Source organism: Mobula hypostoma, chromosome 7 (genome assembly GCF_963921235.1).
Source record: "Mobula hypostoma chromosome 7, sMobHyp1.1, whole genome shotgun sequence".
Lineage (NCBI taxonomy): Eukaryota > Metazoa > Chordata > Chondrichthyes > Myliobatiformes > Myliobatidae > Mobula > Mobula hypostoma.
In genome coordinates, this window is record NC_086103.1 from 29,164,561 (window position 1) to 29,186,140 (window position 21,580).

The 21,580-nt window shown below is 37.3% G+C and overlaps 1 protein-coding gene across 1 annotated transcript in view; it reads left to right on the plus strand.

Annotated features, from left to right (window-relative positions):
• LOC134349201 (protein KIBRA-like) overlaps nt 1-21,580 on the plus strand; it is a 102,653-nt gene that overhangs the window by 21,309 nt on the left and 59,764 nt on the right. Inside the window, exon 2 of the mRNA XM_063053179.1 lies at nt 19,473-19,582. Within this exon, the coding sequence (XP_062909249.1) occupies nt 19,473-19,582 (110 nt within the window). The remainder of the gene's footprint in view (nt 1-19,472; nt 19,583-21,580) is intronic.

The following is a 21,580-nucleotide window of genomic DNA, read 5'->3' on the forward strand; positions in this document are numbered from 1 at the left end:
AATTAACAATGGTTTCAGTTCTAAATGTACCTGCATAACTTTCATGATATCAGCAAAGCTCATTCCAGCTGGTTTGGTTGGAGCAGTCAAACTTCTAAGCAAACTATATGCTTTTCCAGCTACTATACTCAGCAAAACTGGCACTTGGTTTTCATTGGCTATTTTAATTGCTTCTAAATACTTCTAAATTTGTTCAGTACTGTATACATAATCCAGTTATCTGTTGTGCAATTGAACATGTCTATCTTTTTAATGTAGACTGCTATTTCTGCTTTTTTAAAATTTATTATTATTATCACCCGATACTCAATGTTTATGAATCTATGAATTTTTAACTCATTTGCCTTTTTCTCCTTCTTCCGAAGAAAAAAAAATGCTGCACTTTTTAAAAACTCAATCCTGTCCCTCTCCCTCTTCCATTTTAAAACTTTCTTGTCTCCACTGTTAAATGTTCTGTAACTCTAAAACATAAAACTAATTGAAAGAAAAATAGTGGGGGGTATTGGGGATCAACATTAGTTTTACTTTAGAGAGGTTCACATTTATGATGTATGCCATTCACATACTTTTACATGCAACCCATCATGAATTATGTAAACAACAAAGAATGTTTAATCAAACAATATATTTGCGATATTACTCAAATATTGCTGAAAGATTAAATACAGAACAATTTTAAGTAACTTTGGAATGTAAGCACCCAAGTTGATAATCATGATATAAAAACATGTTTGTAGAGCTTGAACAATGTCAATAAAAGGATTGTTGATGCAATTGAATGTGACATACACTGTGATGCAGTGTGCTGCAGGACTTATACATCTACCTGATGTTAAAAGAGCAAAATATTATTAAATGCTAAAAATTTCATACTTGATTGAGTAATATAATTTAAGTTTCTGTGCCTTAATCCAATCCTTTAAATCATGGTTTTCATTTAATGTTACAAATGACTGCTTGCAACAATCTTTTAAGAAATGTGTAATAAAATGTACCTACTCTTTAAATTGAGGCTTTTGGAATTTTGAAAACAAGCTAATGAATTTTAAGAGATCAAGAGCAGATCAAGAAATAAAAGCACTTCAAAAAAGAAAAAATAAAATAAACTTGTTTTCTAACCCTTCCATGAAATCTCTACAACCTCTTCTAACCCTTCAAAATAGATTGCATTCTTCCAGTTCTGACCTCAAGCATTTCCAGTTTTCAATACTTCATCATTGGAGGCCGTTACCTGTGGACAAGGGTATATCATTTCATTCTGATCTTTAGCCAATTTCCTCAGTTTTTTTTTAAAAGATATTATTTTATTTATTTGTATTTGAAAAATACAAAATACATAAACTCCTAGAGACCTTCAACACTTGGACAGTTCCATTTTCGTGGTCCCAGCTGGCTCAGCTTTAAGTGGACATATTTCTCTACATCTATAATTAATTAATAAACAAGCAAACACACACACACACACACACACACACACACACACATACATAATGGAATGATATTAGGGCCATATGCTTCTCCCTTGAGCAAGGGCTCAACCAGTTTCCCTCCAGCAATACATTCATTCTAACAACATATGCTTCAACTCCACCCACTTTCTCCAGACAGAGATATTGCTATGCTATCTTAGATGGGCCCAAGCTTTGTTTGTCCTTTTGCTGGATATGTGGAGCCTTGTTTGAGTTACTCTGACACTTTTATCTCAATTTTCTTTCTAGTACATTGAAGGAGATGTTGGTGCTGCTTCCTGTACTCGTTACTTTAGCTGCCCTGCTCTCACCTTTATGCAGTCTATTTCTGTCTCTTGTCTTCTCTTTCTGGACCTCAAGGAATGGGTTAGCAACAAAATCTTCCAATCTCATTGGCTCCTGTAACCTGCAAGTGATGGAGGCAGGTACTGTCATAGCATTTAAAAAGTATCTGAAAGCGCACTTGAATTGGTAAGCCATCGAAGACCAAGTTAGCGGGGACATGATGGACTAAAGGGTTAGTTTCTTTGTTGAGGGATTCTGGCTCTGGATATTGCTCGACTTGATGAGTGTTCTCGATATGTTCTGTTCTGTTCTTTCAATTTCCCATGTGTATTTTTTTTAAATTTCATAGGTTTTTTGTTAATGCTCTCTGGAATTCAGTGATATATTAAGTTGGCTAATGCTGATGTGGCTTTGATATTAATGCTTCTGAACAGAGATTGAGATTTTAGTGTGGTGAAAAGAAATATGTTTGATTGGTCTATGAGGACATTATGAGATTTAGTGACTGTTCCAACTAACTCTAAGAATCCTATTATTCACATTTTCCACTGGTTCTTTTCTGTATGTGATTGGATAAGCAATTATATTCTCTCTAGGGCTAACGTTTCTATTACTCTTCATAAATGTATGTAGATCATTGAACTATATTCTTTATCCACTTCAATTAATTTTTCAATAGCATGATAAAATAATAATAGAATACAAAAGATGCTTTGAAGTTGTGCCATCAATTTATTATCTTTCCATTTAGGAAAGTGGTATTACTTGTACATTTTTTATATTTTTAGCCTTTTGCTGTATTTTATGACAAATTTCATGCTCATATCATATCGCTTAAAAAAAAGTGTACATGGAGATTGAACAGTGAATGCTGATGAACCCCAGGTCAGCAAGCCCTAGGGTTATTGGTCATGAAAGTCCAGAATTCAAAGTCCCATGGTCAGCGAGCCCTGGCTTGGATACCGATGGTTGAGGACAAATGTTGGCAAGTCTGAAGTCAAGGCCCAATGGTCATATTCCCTGGGCTGGCCTGTCTGGAAGTTGGAGGCCCAATGTCAGCAAGCCCGGGCCCGGATGTCCCCACAGGTGGCGAGTCCTGAGGTTGGAGGACTATATGAGTCTGGAATTCAAAACATAATGTTCAAAGTCCTATGGTTGACAAGTCCTGGGGTAGATACCGAAGACGAAGTCTGAAGGTAGAGGCCCCTGGGTTGGGTATGTCTAGAAGGCCTGAGGTTGGTGGCCTGTCCTGGGGTTGGAGTTCTGTCTGTATGTGAGTAGGTGGGTGGGAGAGAGAAAAGAGACTTGTCTTACTGTTCTTGTTATTGTTCGCTTGTATTGTTCTGCTGAACTTTGTGCGCATGTCACGTTGGCACCAGAAGGAATGGTGACTGTTGCAGGCTGCCTCAGCACATCATTGCATTGTTAGGGTAAACAACACACTTCACTGTAGGTTTCTAAATCTGTATGATAAATGAATCTGAATCTAATTTCTTCTTTGTATGTTAGAGCTAGCTGAATGTACATTAATTTTCAGTAATTTTGTTAGCTGGTGTTAATAAAGTGAGCTATAACTTATCCTCTTAAAATTAGTTCTTGGTGTAATTAAGTAATACATTGACCTGATGGTATGCAAATTTACCGAAGATTATCTTAATTTGCATTCAGGTTTCTTACATATTTGAATCTGTCATTAAATTATTAGTGATTGGCAAAGATTTAAAAAAAGTGCAGTAGATGGCCTAAAGATGTTACCAAAGCTCTTTAACTGAAACTGGGTCCATAAATGCAAAATCAGTGTTTTGTTTCCAAATCGTGAAGAAGGCCAAAGGAGAAAGCAGTGTATGACATTCGGAGACTTGTCGGAGCAAATCAGAACTTGACAGAATATTGGCATCAAATACACACTATTCATCTTTAATCCACTGTAGTTCACATTGAAAAGATTTTTCCTATGTGTCATCAGTATTTGTCATTAATGAATCACAGCAAAGCACGTATATTTTTAAGATGATGAAGGTGGAAGTCTCTGATATAACAATAGTTGTTGGATAAATCAAGAGCAGTTATGTTTGCATAAAATTGTCATTTGTTGGATCTGATAGAGATATTTGAAGGAAGTAACACTGGAATTTCAAGCACAACACTTACTCGGTTTCATCAGTTGTGTTCTTGTGTGATTGAAAAACATGGAGGTAGAAGATGGAAAATGGAAAACATACAAGAAAAACCTCTGATTACACTGTTGGAATTTATTATAAAGAAATAAATATTCCTTTCTTGAAAATTATCATGATCATAGTATCTGTAAAACTCTTTGGCATATCGTAGAGGGAAATGAGGGCAAGAAATTGTATCCCCTGTGATTTATACCTTTACGGATTGCACCTGATCCAGGGACCTTATTTTCCAATCTAGGTTTATTCCAGAGCCAAGATCATTCTAACTTCAGACATTGAACTGCAGTACACAAAACAATATTTGTTTATCTGTACACTTAGAATGCTAAATTATTGTTGATTAGATCATACAAGAAAAACTTTTTAATAAACTTGTTTCTTGGATGAAAGTCTCTTTGAAAAAAATGTGAATCCTTCTCTGACTCCTGGGAATCCCAGCGCCAATGCAGTTCAGAGAAGGCTCCTAGCGCTTTAATTCTCTCAGGAGTATATTGAGGCCAAATGTTCAAAGAGGAAGAGGCTTGCAACAATCTGAACCCACCCCCTCGACCTGGTCAAATACCCCTGTTCTACCTATGACAGAGTCTTGATATTTCACATGAGACTTGTTGGTGAACCCACAGAACTGTACTGGAAGCAATCACCCCAAGCCCGAGAGACTACCTGACCTGAATTACTTTTCAGGCATATTATGTTCAGGGAATAGAGAACTCTTTTACTGTTGAGTTTGAGGTACACATAGTGCTCAGTTCAAATAAAAAAGGAATGTGTCAAGGTAAGGTTTCAATAAGAATTTCAAGTTGTTGTTGATTTGTGAACCAATGTAGATTAACAAAGGCATGAAAGATGAATGGAATTATTTTGAGTATAGATAGATTAGTTTCTTCCCAATTCCCAAATATTCATGAGGCTGCTTAAGTTAATAGCTCATGGCACTAAAGGAAGGGTGCTAGAATGAATAGAGCATTGGCTGATTGGCTTGAGGCAAAGAGTGGGAAAAAGGGAGCCTTTTCTAGTTGACTGCTGGTGACTAGTGGTATTTCACAAGGGTCTGTGTTGGGACCGCTTAGTTTTACATGGGGGCCCCTTTCTAAGAAAGGATGGGCTGACATTGGAAAGGTTGAAAGAAGGTCCCTGAAAATGATTCCGTGTTTGAAAGGCTTGTCATATGAAGAGTGTTTGATGGCTCAGGGCCTGTGCTGACTAAGATTCAGAAGAATGGGGGGTGGGGTGGATCTTATTGAAATCTATCAAACGTTGAAAAGCCTCAATAGAGTAGATGTAGAGAGAATGTTTCATATGGTGGGGGAGTGTAAGATCAAAGGGCACAACCTTGGCATAGAATGCAGAGGGGAAAGAATTTCTTTAGCAAGAGAGTGGTGAATCTGTGGAATTCATGGCCACATACGGCTGTGGAGGCCAAGTTACTGAATACATTTAAGGCAATGGTTGATTGATTCTTGACGGGATACGGGGAGACGGCAGGAGAATGGGGCTGAGAGTGAAACAGATTTGCAATGATGAAATGGTGGAGTAGACTTGATTGACCAAATGATCTAATTCTGCTCCTATATCTTATGATCTTGGATGAGGGTTGGTAGGTTCATTGTTGGCTACAATATGCCCTGAGTAGGTAGGTGAATGGTCTTGTCTTGGACGATGATGAGAAATTGGGGAGAATAAGAATGGGTGGTTGATGATTGGCAGGGTTGATGGACTGAAATACTTATTTCTGTATTTTATCCCTTTATGCCAGTGTACTGTTTCTTTAATATGCATAGCATGCTCACTTCAAACACCCTTTTTTGACAAGCAGTTCCCATTATTTTTCTCTGTCAGTGTAAAGAAATATTTGATGTCAATGCTCAGTTGCAGTACATGAACTTGAGTATATTTCTGCTATTTTGCTGCCTGTGTAATTGACTGCATTGCTGCGGATTTTACTTTGTAACCAGTGATTTTCATCCTTCATGGCTCCCCTTTAGCTTTTAATTTCACTCTGCCTTGAGGCTCAGTTGGCCTTCTGCAATATCCAGAATTGTATGTGGTATTTAATTACTGCTCTCTAAAGATTAGTTTGTTATTGATACCTCACAGTAACAGCAATGTTAATTAATATTTCCTCAGCTGATAAATTGGTGCCTGCCTAGTAACATACCAGAAATAACTGTAGATCAGAAGCAGGAAAGAAGAGAGAGCTTGGGAAAATTATAATTACCAAGGAAGTGGTGTGAACAAATTGTTGGCAGGTATCTAGATCTTGATGGATTTCAATCTGGTGTTTTGAGAGAGATACAACCACCCCCGCACCCCCATATGGTGGTTGACATGGGTACTAGAGATTCACCTTAGCAGAATTCACAAATAACTACCCAGAAATTTTAGGTAAGAGATTCACTCTTACCAAAGTTACGTTCAAATTTCAAAATAAATTTATCATCAAAGTACATATATGTCACCATGTACTACCCTGAGGTTTATTTTCTTTCAGGCATTCACAGTAAATACAAAGAAACACAATAGAATCATTAAAAAAAATGCACACAACAAAATGGACAAACAACCAATGTGCAAAAAAACAAACTCTGCAAATATAAAAAAATAACAAAATAATAATAATAATAAATAAATAAGCAATAAATATCAAGAACATAAGATGAAGTGTCCTTGAGTCCATAGGTTGTGGGAACAGTTCAATGATGGAGTGAGTGAAGTTATCCCCTCTGGTTCAAGAGCGTGATGGTTGAGGGGTAATAACTATTCCTGAACCTGGTAGTGTGGTTCTTGAGGCTCCTGTACCTCCTTTCTGATGGCAGCAGCGAGAAGAGAACATGGTCTGGATAGTGAGAGTCCTTGATAATGGATACCGCTTTCCTGTTATTGCATTCTTTAAAGATGTGCTCACTGGTGAGGAGGGCTTTACCTGTGACGGACTCGGCTGTATCCACTATTTTTTGTTGTTTTTTCCATTCAAGAGTACTGGGATTTCCATATCAGTCTGCAATGGAACCAGTCAGTATACTCTCCACTATGCATCTATAGTAGTTTGTCAAAAGTTTTAGATGACGTGACAAATCTTCGCAAGTTTCTAAGAAAGTAGAAATGGTGTTGTGCATTCTTTGTAATGGCACTTGTGTGCTGGACCCATGACAGATCCTCTAAAATGATCATGTAAAGTTGCTGGCTCTCTCCACCTCTGATCCCCTGATGAGGACTGACACATTGATCTCTGGTTTCCCCCTCCTGTAGTCAATAATCAGTTCTTTAGTGTTGCTAATATTGAGTGAGAGGTTGTTCTTGTGGCACCATTCAGTCAGATTTTCAGTCTCCCTCCTGATTTGTCTCCACCTTTGATTCGGCAAAGACACTGGTGTTGTCAGCAAACGTAAATATGGCTGTTCTTAGCCTCAGCGTCAGTATTGTAAAGTGAGGCTAAGCACACAGCCTTGTAGTGCACCAGTGCTGATGGTGATTGTGGAGGTTGTTGGTAATCCGAACAGATTGGAGTTTGCATGTGAGGAAATCAAGGATCCTGTTGCGCAAGGAGTTATTGAGGCCTAGGTCTTGGAGCCCATTGATTAGTATTGTATGCAGAGCTGTAGTCAATGAAGAGCATCCTGATATATGAATCTTCACTGTCCAGATATTCCAAGGTTGAGTGAAGATCCAGTGAAGCAGCATCTGCTGTTGATCTGTTGTGATGGTAAGCATATTGGAGCAGATTTAATTCACTCCTCAGGCAGGGATTGATATACTTCATCACCAACCTCTTGGAGCACTGCATCATAGCAGATGTAAGAGCTACTGGACAATAGTCATTGACTCAGGTTACCGTGTTCTTAGGCACCAGTGTAATTGAAGCAGGTGGGTACCTCAGACTGCCGAAGCAAGAGGTTAAAGATATCAGTGAACACTCCAGTCAGTTGATCAGCACAAGTCCAAACAAACACAGAATTTATTGTTTTCAACTTGCATTTCTTAACACATGCAGACAATGTGACTGCATGGTACAGAAAATCAGTACTGGTGTGTCAACATTTTATTTTTGTAAAAATTACAATATTCTGAAGAGCTGGTTGCTAATATTGTAGATGACACAAAGGCAGAAAAAAACTAAATTATGAACAGGAAATAGGTAGATTAGTCAGAATTAGGTTTGTCATCACTGACATGTGACATTTGTTATTCGGCAGCAGCAGTATAGTGTAAGACATATAATTACTATAAAGTACTATAATTAGGGTATCCTAATGCATCATTTCCAGAAGGCAAGAATGTAAGTAGAGCAATAATTTGGAAAGTTAACAGAATTACTAAAAGACAAATAATGAGGTAGTCTTAATAGGTTAATGGACAATTCAGAAATCTGATGGTGGAGGCGAAGAAGCTATTCCTAAAACATTGAGTGTATGTCTACAGGCTCCTGTACTTCCCCAGTGGTAATAATGTGAAGATGGCTTGTCCCAGGTGGTGATGGTGAGTTGTACCCAGGCTGGTACAGGTGCCTCAGAACTCACACTACCAGATTCAAAAGCAGTTACTACCCCTCAACCATCAGGCTCTTGAACAAAAGGGGATAATTACACTCTTACTATTTCTGGTGTTCCCACAAGCGATGGTTTCACTTTAAGGACTATTTATTTTGATATTTCATGCTCTTTCATTCCATGTTATTTATTGATATTTATTTATATTTGCAGTTGCACAGTTTTTTGTTCACTGATCCTGTTTACAGATACCATTCTATAGATTTGCTAAGTATGTCTGTAGGTAAAAGAATCTCAGGGTTTTATGTGGTGACATTCATGTACTCTGATAATAAATTTTACTTTAAACTTTGAACTGGAGCGCTGTCTACCACAGCTGCTGCTCCATACACTTTTGCTAGGGCAGCCTCAGCTTCACGCTGATCCCTGAGTGCACTTAATGTAGCTTCTCCCCATCTGTACAAGCTTTCCCTGTTCGCATCTCAACTTTTCATTTAACATTAGCCACTCTCATTCTTGCTGCTTCAGTTCTGATGCAAACTCATGCTTGAGCGATGCTATTTGTAGATTTGTTCGAGCATCTCAATGACGAAATTGATGCGCCTCATTCTGATCATACTTCCAGGCCTTGGCATCAACATTGCTGGGATTGGAAACTGACATTCAAGATGATTGTCAATACGTTCAGAATCTTCATTGTTCCTAACTTGTTGAAGTAGTGAAATTGTTTCATTTTCACTCCCGTTTGTTTCTGGCGTCTGCTCATACTGAATGCTTGAAACCACCATGAGCAGAACAGTTCTGAATTGTCTTACTGCTTATTTCTCACTAACTACCAGTGACAAAAATCATTGTTTTTTTGAACATATACAGCTGACACGATTTAAAAACTGTTCACTCTAAGCATGGTGTAGTATCTTAAAGGCCACACAAGTGCGCATGACTGACACTAGTTAGAAACTGTTTGGCAACAGTCTCCTGCCCCAGTTAAGCAGGATGGTGTCCCAAGTAAACAAAGGGAATCCGGCTATTTCCTCTATTAGATTTTGTTCTTTAAGAGTTGTTCCAAATAAGCAGCTGCCCTGATTAATTGATGGCCCAATTAATCGGAACCCACTGTGTTTTGTGGTTATATACACAATATCAGGTAATATAACTCTTTCCTCTAAGCAGGGGATTAAATTTAAGTCGTACTGCAAAGACTGGAGTGATTGGATGAAATGTTAAATGGAAATTGTGTGTAGAATGATGGCTTTTGCTGGCATTAACAGGAGGAAATGCTGTGCAGAAGGATCCAGTATATATAAATGCTGCCTGTGGAGTATTTAGAGCAGCAACAACAATGCTTTTTGTATTACACTCTTAGCTTGGCAGAATATACCAAGTTCTTCACAAAAGTGTTCTTAAACAAGAATAAATTAAAATAAATTTAAAAAGATTCAGACTAATGAGTTAGGTTGACAAAAGTGGAAAAGAGTCTTGAAGGTCTGGCGAGAGAATTAACCTTGTCTATATGGAGACGAGTAGTGAAAATATTAAAGTTAAGCATGACTAAGAGGCCAGAATTAGAGAGGCATAGCTACCTCAGTGAAAATCGAGGCGAAAATCTTTAATGGTGCTTCAAAATGTGTTTAATGGGTATCAGAAAGTGTGAACCTTTACAGAAGAATTAGGATGCACAATATTTTATCATCTCAAACTTCATAAAAAAACTCTAAATCATCAAACAGTGTCATGTTTTTCATCCTGCAAGTATGTAAAGTACATTTGCATTATACATCAAAGTTGCTGGTGAACGCAGCAGGCCAGGCAGCATCTCTAGGAAGAGGTACAGTCGACGTTTCAGGCCGAGACCCTTCGTCAAGCTCTAAAGAGCTGAGGAGGTGAAGGGAGGAACCAATATGTTTTTGGTCTTTAAGATGGTAATCAGTTATGGGTCCAGGCAGGAAAGTGGAGTTGAAACAAATGTTAGATTAACTTTAATCTTAATCTGTGGCAGAGGAGGCGTGAGGAGCCTCTTAATTTACTCTTGTGTTTATTTCATGTGTTCATAATATGTAGTTTACAAGGTTCAAAATACCATTCTCTTGCATCTTCAATATGCTGAAGATCCTTACCTTTATGTACTCCAGTTGGTGTCAAACATGAAAAAGAAAGCAACTATGAAAGCATAACAGTGAAAATTTTTGGAAGGGAGAATTGGCTGAGGGGTGGATACTCGTGCTTGAGGCAAGATTAGGGATTTGAGATTTGGGCCTGGATTGATTGCTGGAAGCATGGTGGTGTTCAGGTTTGGTGGGGTGCTGTGCCTGGAAATGCTATTATGAGAATACCTGGGGCAAAACATTGGTTCTACACCTATGACCTCGTACTGAATCAGGCTGTTTTACTTAGACTGCAACATGCCCAGATAGAAAATGAGATGCTATTCCTCAACATCATTAAAATAGTTCAAGAGGTTATGATTCACCTTTCCAGAATAAATATGAATTTTCCAGCTTCTGATAATTAGTTTTCCCTATCTATTATCAGAATTAATCATTTTTTGGTGTTACTCATTCTTCTGTGTTATTTTACTCATTCTCCTTTAACAATCCTGACCAGCTATTTGCAACACATGGCACTCCTCTGTCACCCTCTAACTGCCACAGTAACAACTCCATAATCTGCAACTATCACTGATGTTCTCTTTGTCTTAAACACCTCCACTCCCACCACCTGTGCAAATTAAAACTCAGCTTTTTCTGTTACAATTTTGATGAATGGTCACTGATCTTAATAGTTTACTCTATTTCTCTTTCCATAGATGCCACCTGACCTGCTAAGAGTGTTGCCAGCACTTTCTGGTTTTCTTTTCAGATTTCCAGCATCTGTAGTTGTTCTGGTTTTCATTAAATGTTTTGCGACTTGATAGAGTTTCCAGGCCTTTTTTTTTTCAAACTGCTGTAGCATCAGAAAGTGGGGCTTTCTGTTTTGCTTAGATAGCCAGCTTTTGTGGTCCTACTTTCCACAGCAGGGTTTGAGAATGAAGTTAATAGAATTTTGAACTTACTACTGCGTTGCATCTTGGTCATCCATTGTTTCACTGTATATGTAGCCTATATGTTGTCACCTTGTGTACCGTTTTGTTAAAGATGTAGTCAGATTTGTTTGCTCTATCCTGTGACTATTGGTACACAGCTGATCAAAAGTTTTTTGAGGCCTGTTCGGAAGTCAATAGGTCAACAGCAAGATGCAATCGCAATGGCTCTTCACATAGCCTTAGACCACCTGGACAACACAAACAGCCATGTCAGGATGCTGTTCATCGACTATAGCTCAGCATCTAATACCATCATTCCTACAATCCTGACTGAGAAGTAACAGTACCTGGGCCTCTGTACCTCCCTCTGCAATTGGATTCTTAACTGGAAGACCACAATCTGTGCCGATTGGTGCGGATCCTCCTCACTGACAATCAACGCTGGTGCACCTCAGGGATGTGTGCTTAGCCCACTGCTCTACTCTTTCTATACCCATGACTGTGTGGCTCGGCATAGCTCAAATACCATGTATAAATTTGCTGATAGTACAACCATTGTTGGTAGAATCTCAGATGGAGACGAGAGAGCGTACAGGAGCGAGATATGCCAACAAGTGGAGTGGTGCTACTGCAACAACCTTGCACTCAATGTCAGTAAGAGGAAAGAGCAGATTGTGGACTTCAGGAAGAGTAAGATGAAGGAACACATAGCAATCCTCATAGGGGGATCAGAAGTGAAGAGAGTGAGCAGTTTCAAGTTCTTGGGTGTCAAGATCTCTGAGGACCGAACCTGGTCCCAACATATCAATGCAGTTATAAAGAAGGCAAGACAGCAACTATACTGCATTAGGAGTTTGAAGAGATTTAGTAGGTCAACAAATTCACTCAAAAACTTCTATCAATGTACCGTGGAGAGCATTCTGACAGGCTGCATCATTGTTTGGTATTGGTGGGGGTAGGGGGGGGATACTGGACAGGACCGAAAGCACCTAGGGCATGCCTTAATCTCATTGATGCCATCAGGTAGGAGGTACAGAAGCCTTAAGGCACACTCTCAGCGACCCAGGAACAGTCTCTTCCTCTGCCATCTGATTCCTAAATGGACATTGAACCCATGAACACTACCTCACTTTTTTAATATATATTATTTCTGATTTTTGCATGTTTTTTAATCTATCCAATATACTTTAATTGATTTACTTATTATTATTTTTTCTTCTTCTATATTATATATTGCATTGAACTGTTGCTGCTAAGTTAACAAATTTCACGACACATGCTGGTGATAATAATTCTGATTCTGAAGTTCTGGAAGTACGTTGAGCATGGAATCTCCAGTACTTGTGACATTAGTGAATAGGCTGTGATGATAAAAGCAATGTTTCATTCATCTGAGAAGAGTACATATCAGTCCATTAAATGGATTTTATACACTTTAAGCAATCGTTAATTTGCTTTGGTTCATTAATAGGTGAAGTGTAATGTTTGAGTACAGGTTTTCCCCGACATCCGAAGGTAAAGCGTTCCTATGAAACAGATGGTAAGCCGGAATGTCGCAAAGCAAAGAAGCAATTACCATTTATTTATATGGGAAAAATTTGTGAGCGTTCGCAGACCCAAAAATAACCTACCAAATCATGCCAAATAACACATAAAACCTAAAATAACAGTAACATATAGTAAAAGCAAGAATGATGTGATAAATACACAGCCTATATAAATTAGAAATACTTCTCTACAACGATTGCCTGGACTGTTCTCCGTAGCGAAAATCTCATGCAAGCACCGTCGGCAAAAACATGGCGCAAGCACTCTTGGCAAAACACTCTCTCTAGTAACCTATAAGCTATGAAGCTGCCAAATCATACCAAATAACACATAAAAATACACAGCCGATATAAAGTAGAAATAATGTATGTACAGTGTAGTATCACTTATTGGAATTGGGAAGACAGCGCCGAGCACACTGATGATGGTGTGCTAGGCTGAGTCGTCGGAGGTTGGGGTGGTGCAGTAGTCCCCACCCTCCAGGCAGCGAACCGATACCGATCCGCAAAGCATGCAGGGGTACAGCCGTGGCCGAGACGCATCTAGCACATTTTTAAGAAAAAAGCCTTTCTCAGCATCTAATGAGATAATACATTCCGGGGTAGTGAGTGAGGGGGTATAAACAATATTCATTAACCTCCTAATATTAAAGGATGAATAGCGATTTTTAATAAATCCAGTTTGATCCATGGATATAATTTGAGGTAACACCTTCTCTAACCTAGTTGCTAGAATTTTTGAAAAAATTTTTGAGTCTACATTCAGAAGAGATATCGGTCTGTATGATGCACAATCAGTAGGATCTTTATTTTTAAGAATTAAGGAGATAGAGGCTTCATAAAACGATTGTGGTAATTTACCTAAACTGATTGCTTCCTTGAATATTCTAGACAACTTTGAAGAAAGAATGGAGGAAAAGAATTTTAAAAATTCCACTGTAAACCCGTCCAGACCGGGTGCTTTACCGGAATTCAATGATGAGATTGCAGTTATTATTTTTTCCTCTGAAATGGAAGTTTCTAATGATAGCAATCTTCGGGTGATAGTTTCGGAAAATTCAACTTACTTAAAAAATCATGCATGAAATTAGAATCATGAGGAAAATCAGAGTGATATAGAGAGGTATAAAATTCTTGAAAGGTTTGGTTTATCCCAACATGATCAACTGTGAAAGTATCATCCTGTTTGCGAATCTTAGTAATTTGACGTTTAACCGAATCAAATTTCAATTGGTTAGCCAGTAATTTACCCGATTTATCGCTATGAATATAAAAATCACTTCTAGTCCTCATTAATTGATTTTCGATCGAGGATGTTAATAATAAGCTATGTTCCAATTGAAGTTCAACTCTGTGTTTGTACAGCTCCTTACTGGGAGAAATAGCATATTTTTTATTGACTTCTTTAATTTTATCAACCAACAGAAGTATTTCATTGTTAACACATCTTTTCAAACCAGCCAAATAGGAAATAATCTGACCACGGATATAAGCTTTAAAGGTGTCCCAAACAGTTCCATTGGAAATTTCTTCCGTAGTATTAGTTGAAAAGAAGAAATCAATCTGCTCCTTTATAAACTTGACAAAATCCGGATCTTGAAGCAAAATAGGGTTAAATCGCCATTGTCTGTTAGTACAAGAGGTGTCCATTAACTTGATGGAAAGTTTCATTGGAGCATGATCTGAAATAGCAATAATGTCATAATTACGATCAACTACATATGGAATCAAACGAGAGTCAATCAAGAAATAATCAATTCGGGAAAAAGAACGATGAACATGTGGAAAAAAAAGAGAATTCCTTGTCATTTGGATGTAGAAATCTCCAAATTTCTGAAATTCCAGAATCCAACATAAAAGGGTTAATTATAGTAGCCGACTTATTCGGTAAAGCTGGACTACCTATGGATTTGTCCAACATGGGATTCAAACATAAATTAAAGTCACCGCCCATTATCAACATATACTCCTTTAAGTTAGGAAAGGAAGTGAATAAGTGTTTAAAGAATTCAGGATAATTCACATTCGGAGCGTAAACATTAACCATAGCAACCTTTTTATTAAAAAGTAGATGCTGAGAAAGCCTTTGACAGAGTTGAATGGCCTTATCTATTTAATATTCTTGAGAAATTTAATTTTAGTTTGACATTTATATCTTGGATTAAATTGTTATATTACTCCCCGGTAGCCTCGGTTTGTACAAATAATCATAGATCTCCTTTTTTTCGTCTTTTTCGTGATACTAGGCAAGGTTGCCCTCTTAGTCCTTTACTATTCAATATTGCCCTTGAACCTTTAGCAATTGCTATTCGTGACTCACCAAATATTTTTGGTATTACCCGTGGAAACGAAATACATAAATTATCATTATATGCAGATGATTTGTTGGTATACATCTCTCTAATCCGGAGAAGTCAATTCCTGCTATTCTAGGTCTGTTGGCTCAATTTAGCAACTTCTCCGGTTACAAAATGAATCTTAATAAGAATGAATTATTCCCTTTAAATAAGCAGGTACCTATTTATGGACGTTTACCATTTAAATTGGTTACTGATTCATTTATATATTTAGGGATAACAATTACGAAAAAATATAAAGATTTATTTAAAGCTAATTTTTTTACCTTTAATTGATCAGATTAAATTTTTATTTACTAAATGGTCACCAATCTCTTTGTCTTTGATTGGTCGGATTAATGCTATTAAGATGATCATTTTGCCCAAATTTTTGTATATATTTCAATCGGTTCCAATTTTTATCCCAAAATCTTTTTTCGATAACATAGATTCAAAAATTTCCTCATATATTTGGCAGAACAAAAATCCTAGGTTAGGTAAAAGGTATCTACAGAAATCTAAAAAGGAGGGGGGGGCTTGCCCTCCCAAATTTTAGATTCTATTATTAGGCAATTAATATTCGATATTTAAAATTTTGGTTACGAGATTTGGACGTATCTTTAAACCTACATTGGGTAAATTTTGAATCTAATTCATTACAAGGGTTTTCCTTGGGTTCGGTTTTAGGAACTTCACTTCCTTTTACTTCTTTTAAATCATATAAACAAATGAATAATCCAATAGTTAAGCATACTTTACGTATATGGTTTCAATTCCGAAGATTTTTTGGGTTTAATCAATTTATTCTAGCAAGTCCCATTATATCAAATTTCCTTTTTCAACCTTCCACTATGGATCAAACTTACTTTGATTGAAAAACCAAAGGTATAATATCTTGTTGTGATTTATTTTTGGATCATTGTTTTATGTCTTTTGATCAACTCTCTAATAAATATAACTTACCCAGATCTCACTTTTTTAGATATCCACAGATTAGAAACTTTTTAATTACTGTCTCTCCTAATTTTCCACACCCATATCCAATGGACACTTTGGAAAAAATTTTAGATTTAAATCTTTCTCAGAAAAGTGTAGTAGCAATTATATATAATATAATTATGAATTTATGTCCTGATGCTTCTAATAAAATTAAAGCTGACTGGAAAAGAGAACTTGAGATTAATATTCCGATTGAAAAATGGGAAAAAATTCTTCAGTTGGTGAATTCATCCTCTGTATGTGCTAAACATATGTTGATACAGTTTAAAGTAGTGCACCGGGCTCATATGTCCAAAGATAAACTATCTCGTTATTATTCTTATATTAATCCAATATGTGACAGATGTCATTCCGAGATAGCTTCTTTAACCCACAAGTTTTGGTCATGTCCTTTGTTGGAAAAATATTGGAAAGATATTTTTGATATTATTTCAACGGTCTTGAATATAGACTTACAATCTCATCCAATTACTGCTATCTTTGGATTACCAATGATAGATTTAAATAATTTAACCTCTTCATCACGTAGGATGATTGCATTTCTTACTTTAATGGCCAGAAGATCCATTCTGTTGAATTGGAAAGAGATTAACCCTCCTACTGTATTTCATTGGTTTTCACAAACTATGGTGTGTTTGAATTTGGAGAAAATTAGAAGTGCAGTTTATGACCCTTCCATTAAGTTTGAAAAAACTTGGAGGCCATTCATTCAGCATTTTCATTTGATGTAATTTGATCATTTCCAAACTTGTTTTATCTTTCTGTACTGTTGGTGGAGAGGAATGGAGTTGTCGACACTAAGGTTTTCTTCTTTCCCATTTTTACGTTGTTAGTACTGCCCAAGTCTTTTAGTTTAGTTGATTAATTCTGTTTTTTTGGGGGGATGGGGTTTGTTTTTTTTTATTTTTTTTTTCTTTTTCATGTTTTTCCAGTTTTTTTTTTGCTTTCTATTATCCGTTGTTAGTTTTATATGATTGGGAGCTTTGTTAATTTACACTATTTGGTTTTGCAATTACTTCTTTAAGTGTAACAATATATCTCCTACTATTTGTATTATTGCTATGTTTTGTTTCTATGTTTTGAAATTAATAAAAAGATTGAAAAAGAAAGAAAAGAAAAAAGCCGAAATAAACAAGCTAATTAATTAGGTGCTGCCCGGCACGTAAATGTCGGCCCAGATCAGAGGCGACGCAATTGGCAATCACCTCTGATCTGGGCCGACATTTATGTGCCGGGCGGTACCTAATTAATTAGCTTGTTTACTTCGGCTTTTTTCTTAAAGACGTGCTGGATGCCGCCCGGCTACCACTGCATTCTCCGCGAATCGGTATCTGTCTGCAGTCCCGGGGTTGGGACCACTGGGGTGGTGGGACATGGGGGTGTCATCTCATCATCAATCAGGGCAAGGCAGGTCATCGTCTATGTCTGCCTGCCTTGATGTCGGAGGTGGAGGTTCGTCATCTGCTGTGGCTGATATGGAAGGCTTGAAAAACGACAGTATGCTTGACTGCTTAGCCTCACGCATTTTTCTATCATACAGTTCTTTGTAAACCATCCTGCAAATATGCCCTAAACCGACGTACCCTTTCAAAATTAAAGTCGTACTTTATCATTGCAGCGAAAATCTCACGCAGTTGCTTCACGTTCAGTTCTTGGACGACGTCACTTTCGCTAATGCATTTGGTTTCGATTGTTATTCTTTCCTCTTCCAATTGCATCTGCTCTTCATCTATCAGTTCTTGGTCATGGGATGCCAAAACCTCTTCAACATTATCTTCGTCAACTTCCACAAGCCAAACTCACTTTGTCCTTACTTCGTTCACCACGATCGAAACGCTTAATTATGTCTAGTTTTACGCTAACACTCTTACAAGCTCTTTCAGGTTTTTCCAATACCTTAGAACTCATCTTGCAAATGGCTGCTCACAGGCGCATGTTTAAGCAATGCCGGCGAGAATGCCGTTCTGAATCCAAGGGAGAGCGGCTGTTTTTTTCCGCGCGCTGCTTTTTATCGTTACAGTGAAAACACCTTCTGTTAGTGAAAACAGGTAACTAATGTAGGTCTTTCGTAACAGCGAGGTTTTGTAAAGCGAACGTCCGAAAAGTGGGGGACACCTGTATTTTTTTTCTGCTGCTTGACTGTAAGGTAATATTAACAACACTGAACATAGTCAGCACCTTTGTTTAATTATATTTACCCATAAGGATTTGTTATCAATATAATAATATAATTTATTTTGTGTGAAATCAACAACTTGAGTGATATACATGATTCTGCCTTTCCCTGGGCACTGAAATGTTCCTTACCAAAATAATAAACAGCACTTTCAGTTATTATGACCATGAGATGTTGATCCAGTGGGCAAAGTTTGTATTTTGTTCAGCATTTCTTTGCCATCTGACTTAATGTTACTGCCATAATTTACATTACATAATACATTTTTATCATTTGCTTATAGCAAGATGAGCTATGCTTTTCCTACTAACCACACATCACCTTTTGGAGTTTTGCAAAAAAAAAATCACATTTATCTTTCCTCGAATCTACTTACAGCCCATAGATAACATCACCTGTAAAGGGTGAACTTCCACATTAACATATTTCTACCCCATCTACCACTTCACCTCACATGACTTTCCAGTTAAAAGAATACAGAACTTGAATGCTTTGACAATCTAGTCTAGGATGAACTCCTTGTTCCAGCTGAAAGTTGCAACAACCTAATTCAAAATTTGATTCAATTTCTACATTTCTGTCTTCAATTCCGTCCTTTTTACTGGCTACTCTGGATGTTAACCATATTGTTATCTTATTATGGAAATATCCATCATAATATTCTTCAACGTAAAACAGCTCCTCCACATTTGCAACATTGCCCAGCATTTCCGGACCACAAAAATTCCAAAAGCTTAACATCTTCTCCTTAAGAATCTGATTTAAACTGTGACCAAACTTCTTGATTCCTCATAGTCCAATTTTGCCTCTGTGAAACATGTTTTTCTTAGTGATGGAAATATATATTTTTTAAGTTTTCCTTGACTTTTCAGTGCCATACAACATTGAACTACAGAGAAATAGATTACAACATAATTAATAAATAGTTACAGAAAATAAGAGACTGATTTTTTTGTTATTTTTTTCTCTAGATGGACCAAGCCCCTTTCGTTTGGTGATTGTGTAGGAGATGAATTACCATTAGGCTGGGAAGAAGCATTTGATGCACAAATTGGAGTTTATTACATTGATCACAATACACGTAAGCTTTCTAATTATGGAATTATTTTCTTCACCTCTGAGGCAAGAATGAGGGTAACTTAATGGAATGCATTTAAGGTAGATTTCCTATGACATTTTGAGGACCCAATCAGAGATTTGCTGCTTTGAAAATTGGTGTGTAATGAGAAATGATTAATTGACTATCTCACTCTAAAGGATTCTCTAGTGATGTGTGATCATAATATGATTAAATATGGTATTCAGTCTTAGTGTGGCAAAGTTAAATTTGTTAAACATTAGAATCTTGAATTTAAATAAAGGCAGTTTTATAGGTATGAATGATAAGTGGTACTTTAAGAAATTAGATTAATGGAGATGATGATAAATAAGGAGAAACTGGTATTTAAATATTATTGCATAATTGACAACAGTTATTAAAGCTATTTAGCCCAGCATTAACCATGGAATAATGATGCAGTCGAAGAACAAATAATTAAGAGAAAGCAGAATAATTAAAATGGCATAACATGATTGGGTACAGACTGTATGCTTTTTATGAAAGCAATGCTGTTTAACAAACTTATTAGGATTTGGATATGTAACAATCAAGTAACTAAGTGGAAGTTGATGGATTTGGTATATTCGATTTTTATTCCATTCCTGGAATTCAGAAGAATTAGATGGGGAACTTATGGAAACATATAATTATAAAAGGGACCGTACTGTACTTGTAAACGTGCAGTAGAGAGAAAATTTGTAAGACTGGTGGGAGCAAAGGGTGTCAAGAATAGCGAGGGTGGAGTGCTAGGAGGAATATGGGCTAGGTAGCAGAGAAGGAGTGCCAGGAGCAGGGGGTGGTAAGGGTGCAGACACATATAGCCCTGAGACTAGATTTGTTTCCAAACAATTGGTTTATTGATCATTACAGCATGTCTTTCTGGTGCTTCCTGCTCCCTCCCCTCTCCCTTTCCCTTATCCCAACCATGATTCCCCGCGCCCTGCCCCCTTCTCACTCTTATTCCACAATAGAGGCCCATATCAGAATTAGGTTTATCATCACTCACATATGTCATGATTTTCTTTTAATTGTGGCAGCAGTACGGTGCAATACATAAACTTTTGGGAAATTCTTAGACACTATATATGTATACACCTAAGACTTTTGCACAGTACTGTAAGACAGGCAGAAATGTTGTTTCCATTGGTAGTTCAGACTAGAGCTAGGGGAGATGGCCTCAAGGTTTAGGTGAAAAGATTTAGGATGGAGATGAGGATAAATTGTTTTTCTCAGAAAGCAGTGATTCTCTGCTCAGGGAAGTGGTAGAGGCTACCTCATTAAATATACTTAAGACACAGTTAGATAGATTATTCATAGCCGGAGAATTAAGTGTTTGGAGAAAAACTGAGCTGACTCCATGGTCAGATCAGCTATAATGTTGTATGGTGGAGCAGGCTCAACGAGCCAGATGGTCCATTCCTGCTCCTATATCTTATGTTCTTATCTAATTTATTGAATGCTGCAATGATAGGTGGGGAAGCAAGTTTTGAGGTAGACACGGAAGGTTTATGAAAGGACAGAACAGAAACATGGCACCTTTGATTGGTATGAATGACTAAATAATTCAGAGAGATTTTAGTACCTCCATGTAAAGTGAGCAAAGCTATTAGAGCTGCTGTCTCACAGATTCAGTGACCCAGGTTCAATCATGATCTTTGAGGTGTGCTGTTTTATGGACCTTGCACACACTATATGTAACACAGTGGGATTTCCTGGGAGTTCTTGTTTCCTCCCACATATACAATAGGTTAACTGGCCATTCTGAATTGTTCCTGGTCTGTAAAACTTGGGATGAATTGATCAGAATGTGGGGACAATGGGTTGCAAATAAAGTTAGTGGGGCAGAGGGATTGCACTGTGTGCCAGAATAAATGATGGGATAAAGTTGCCTCCTTTTATGTTATGAGTAAATATGGAAATACATAGCATGTTTAAATAATTAAGCTAAATTGGAAGTTGTGCTGTTTTTCAAGGGGATTA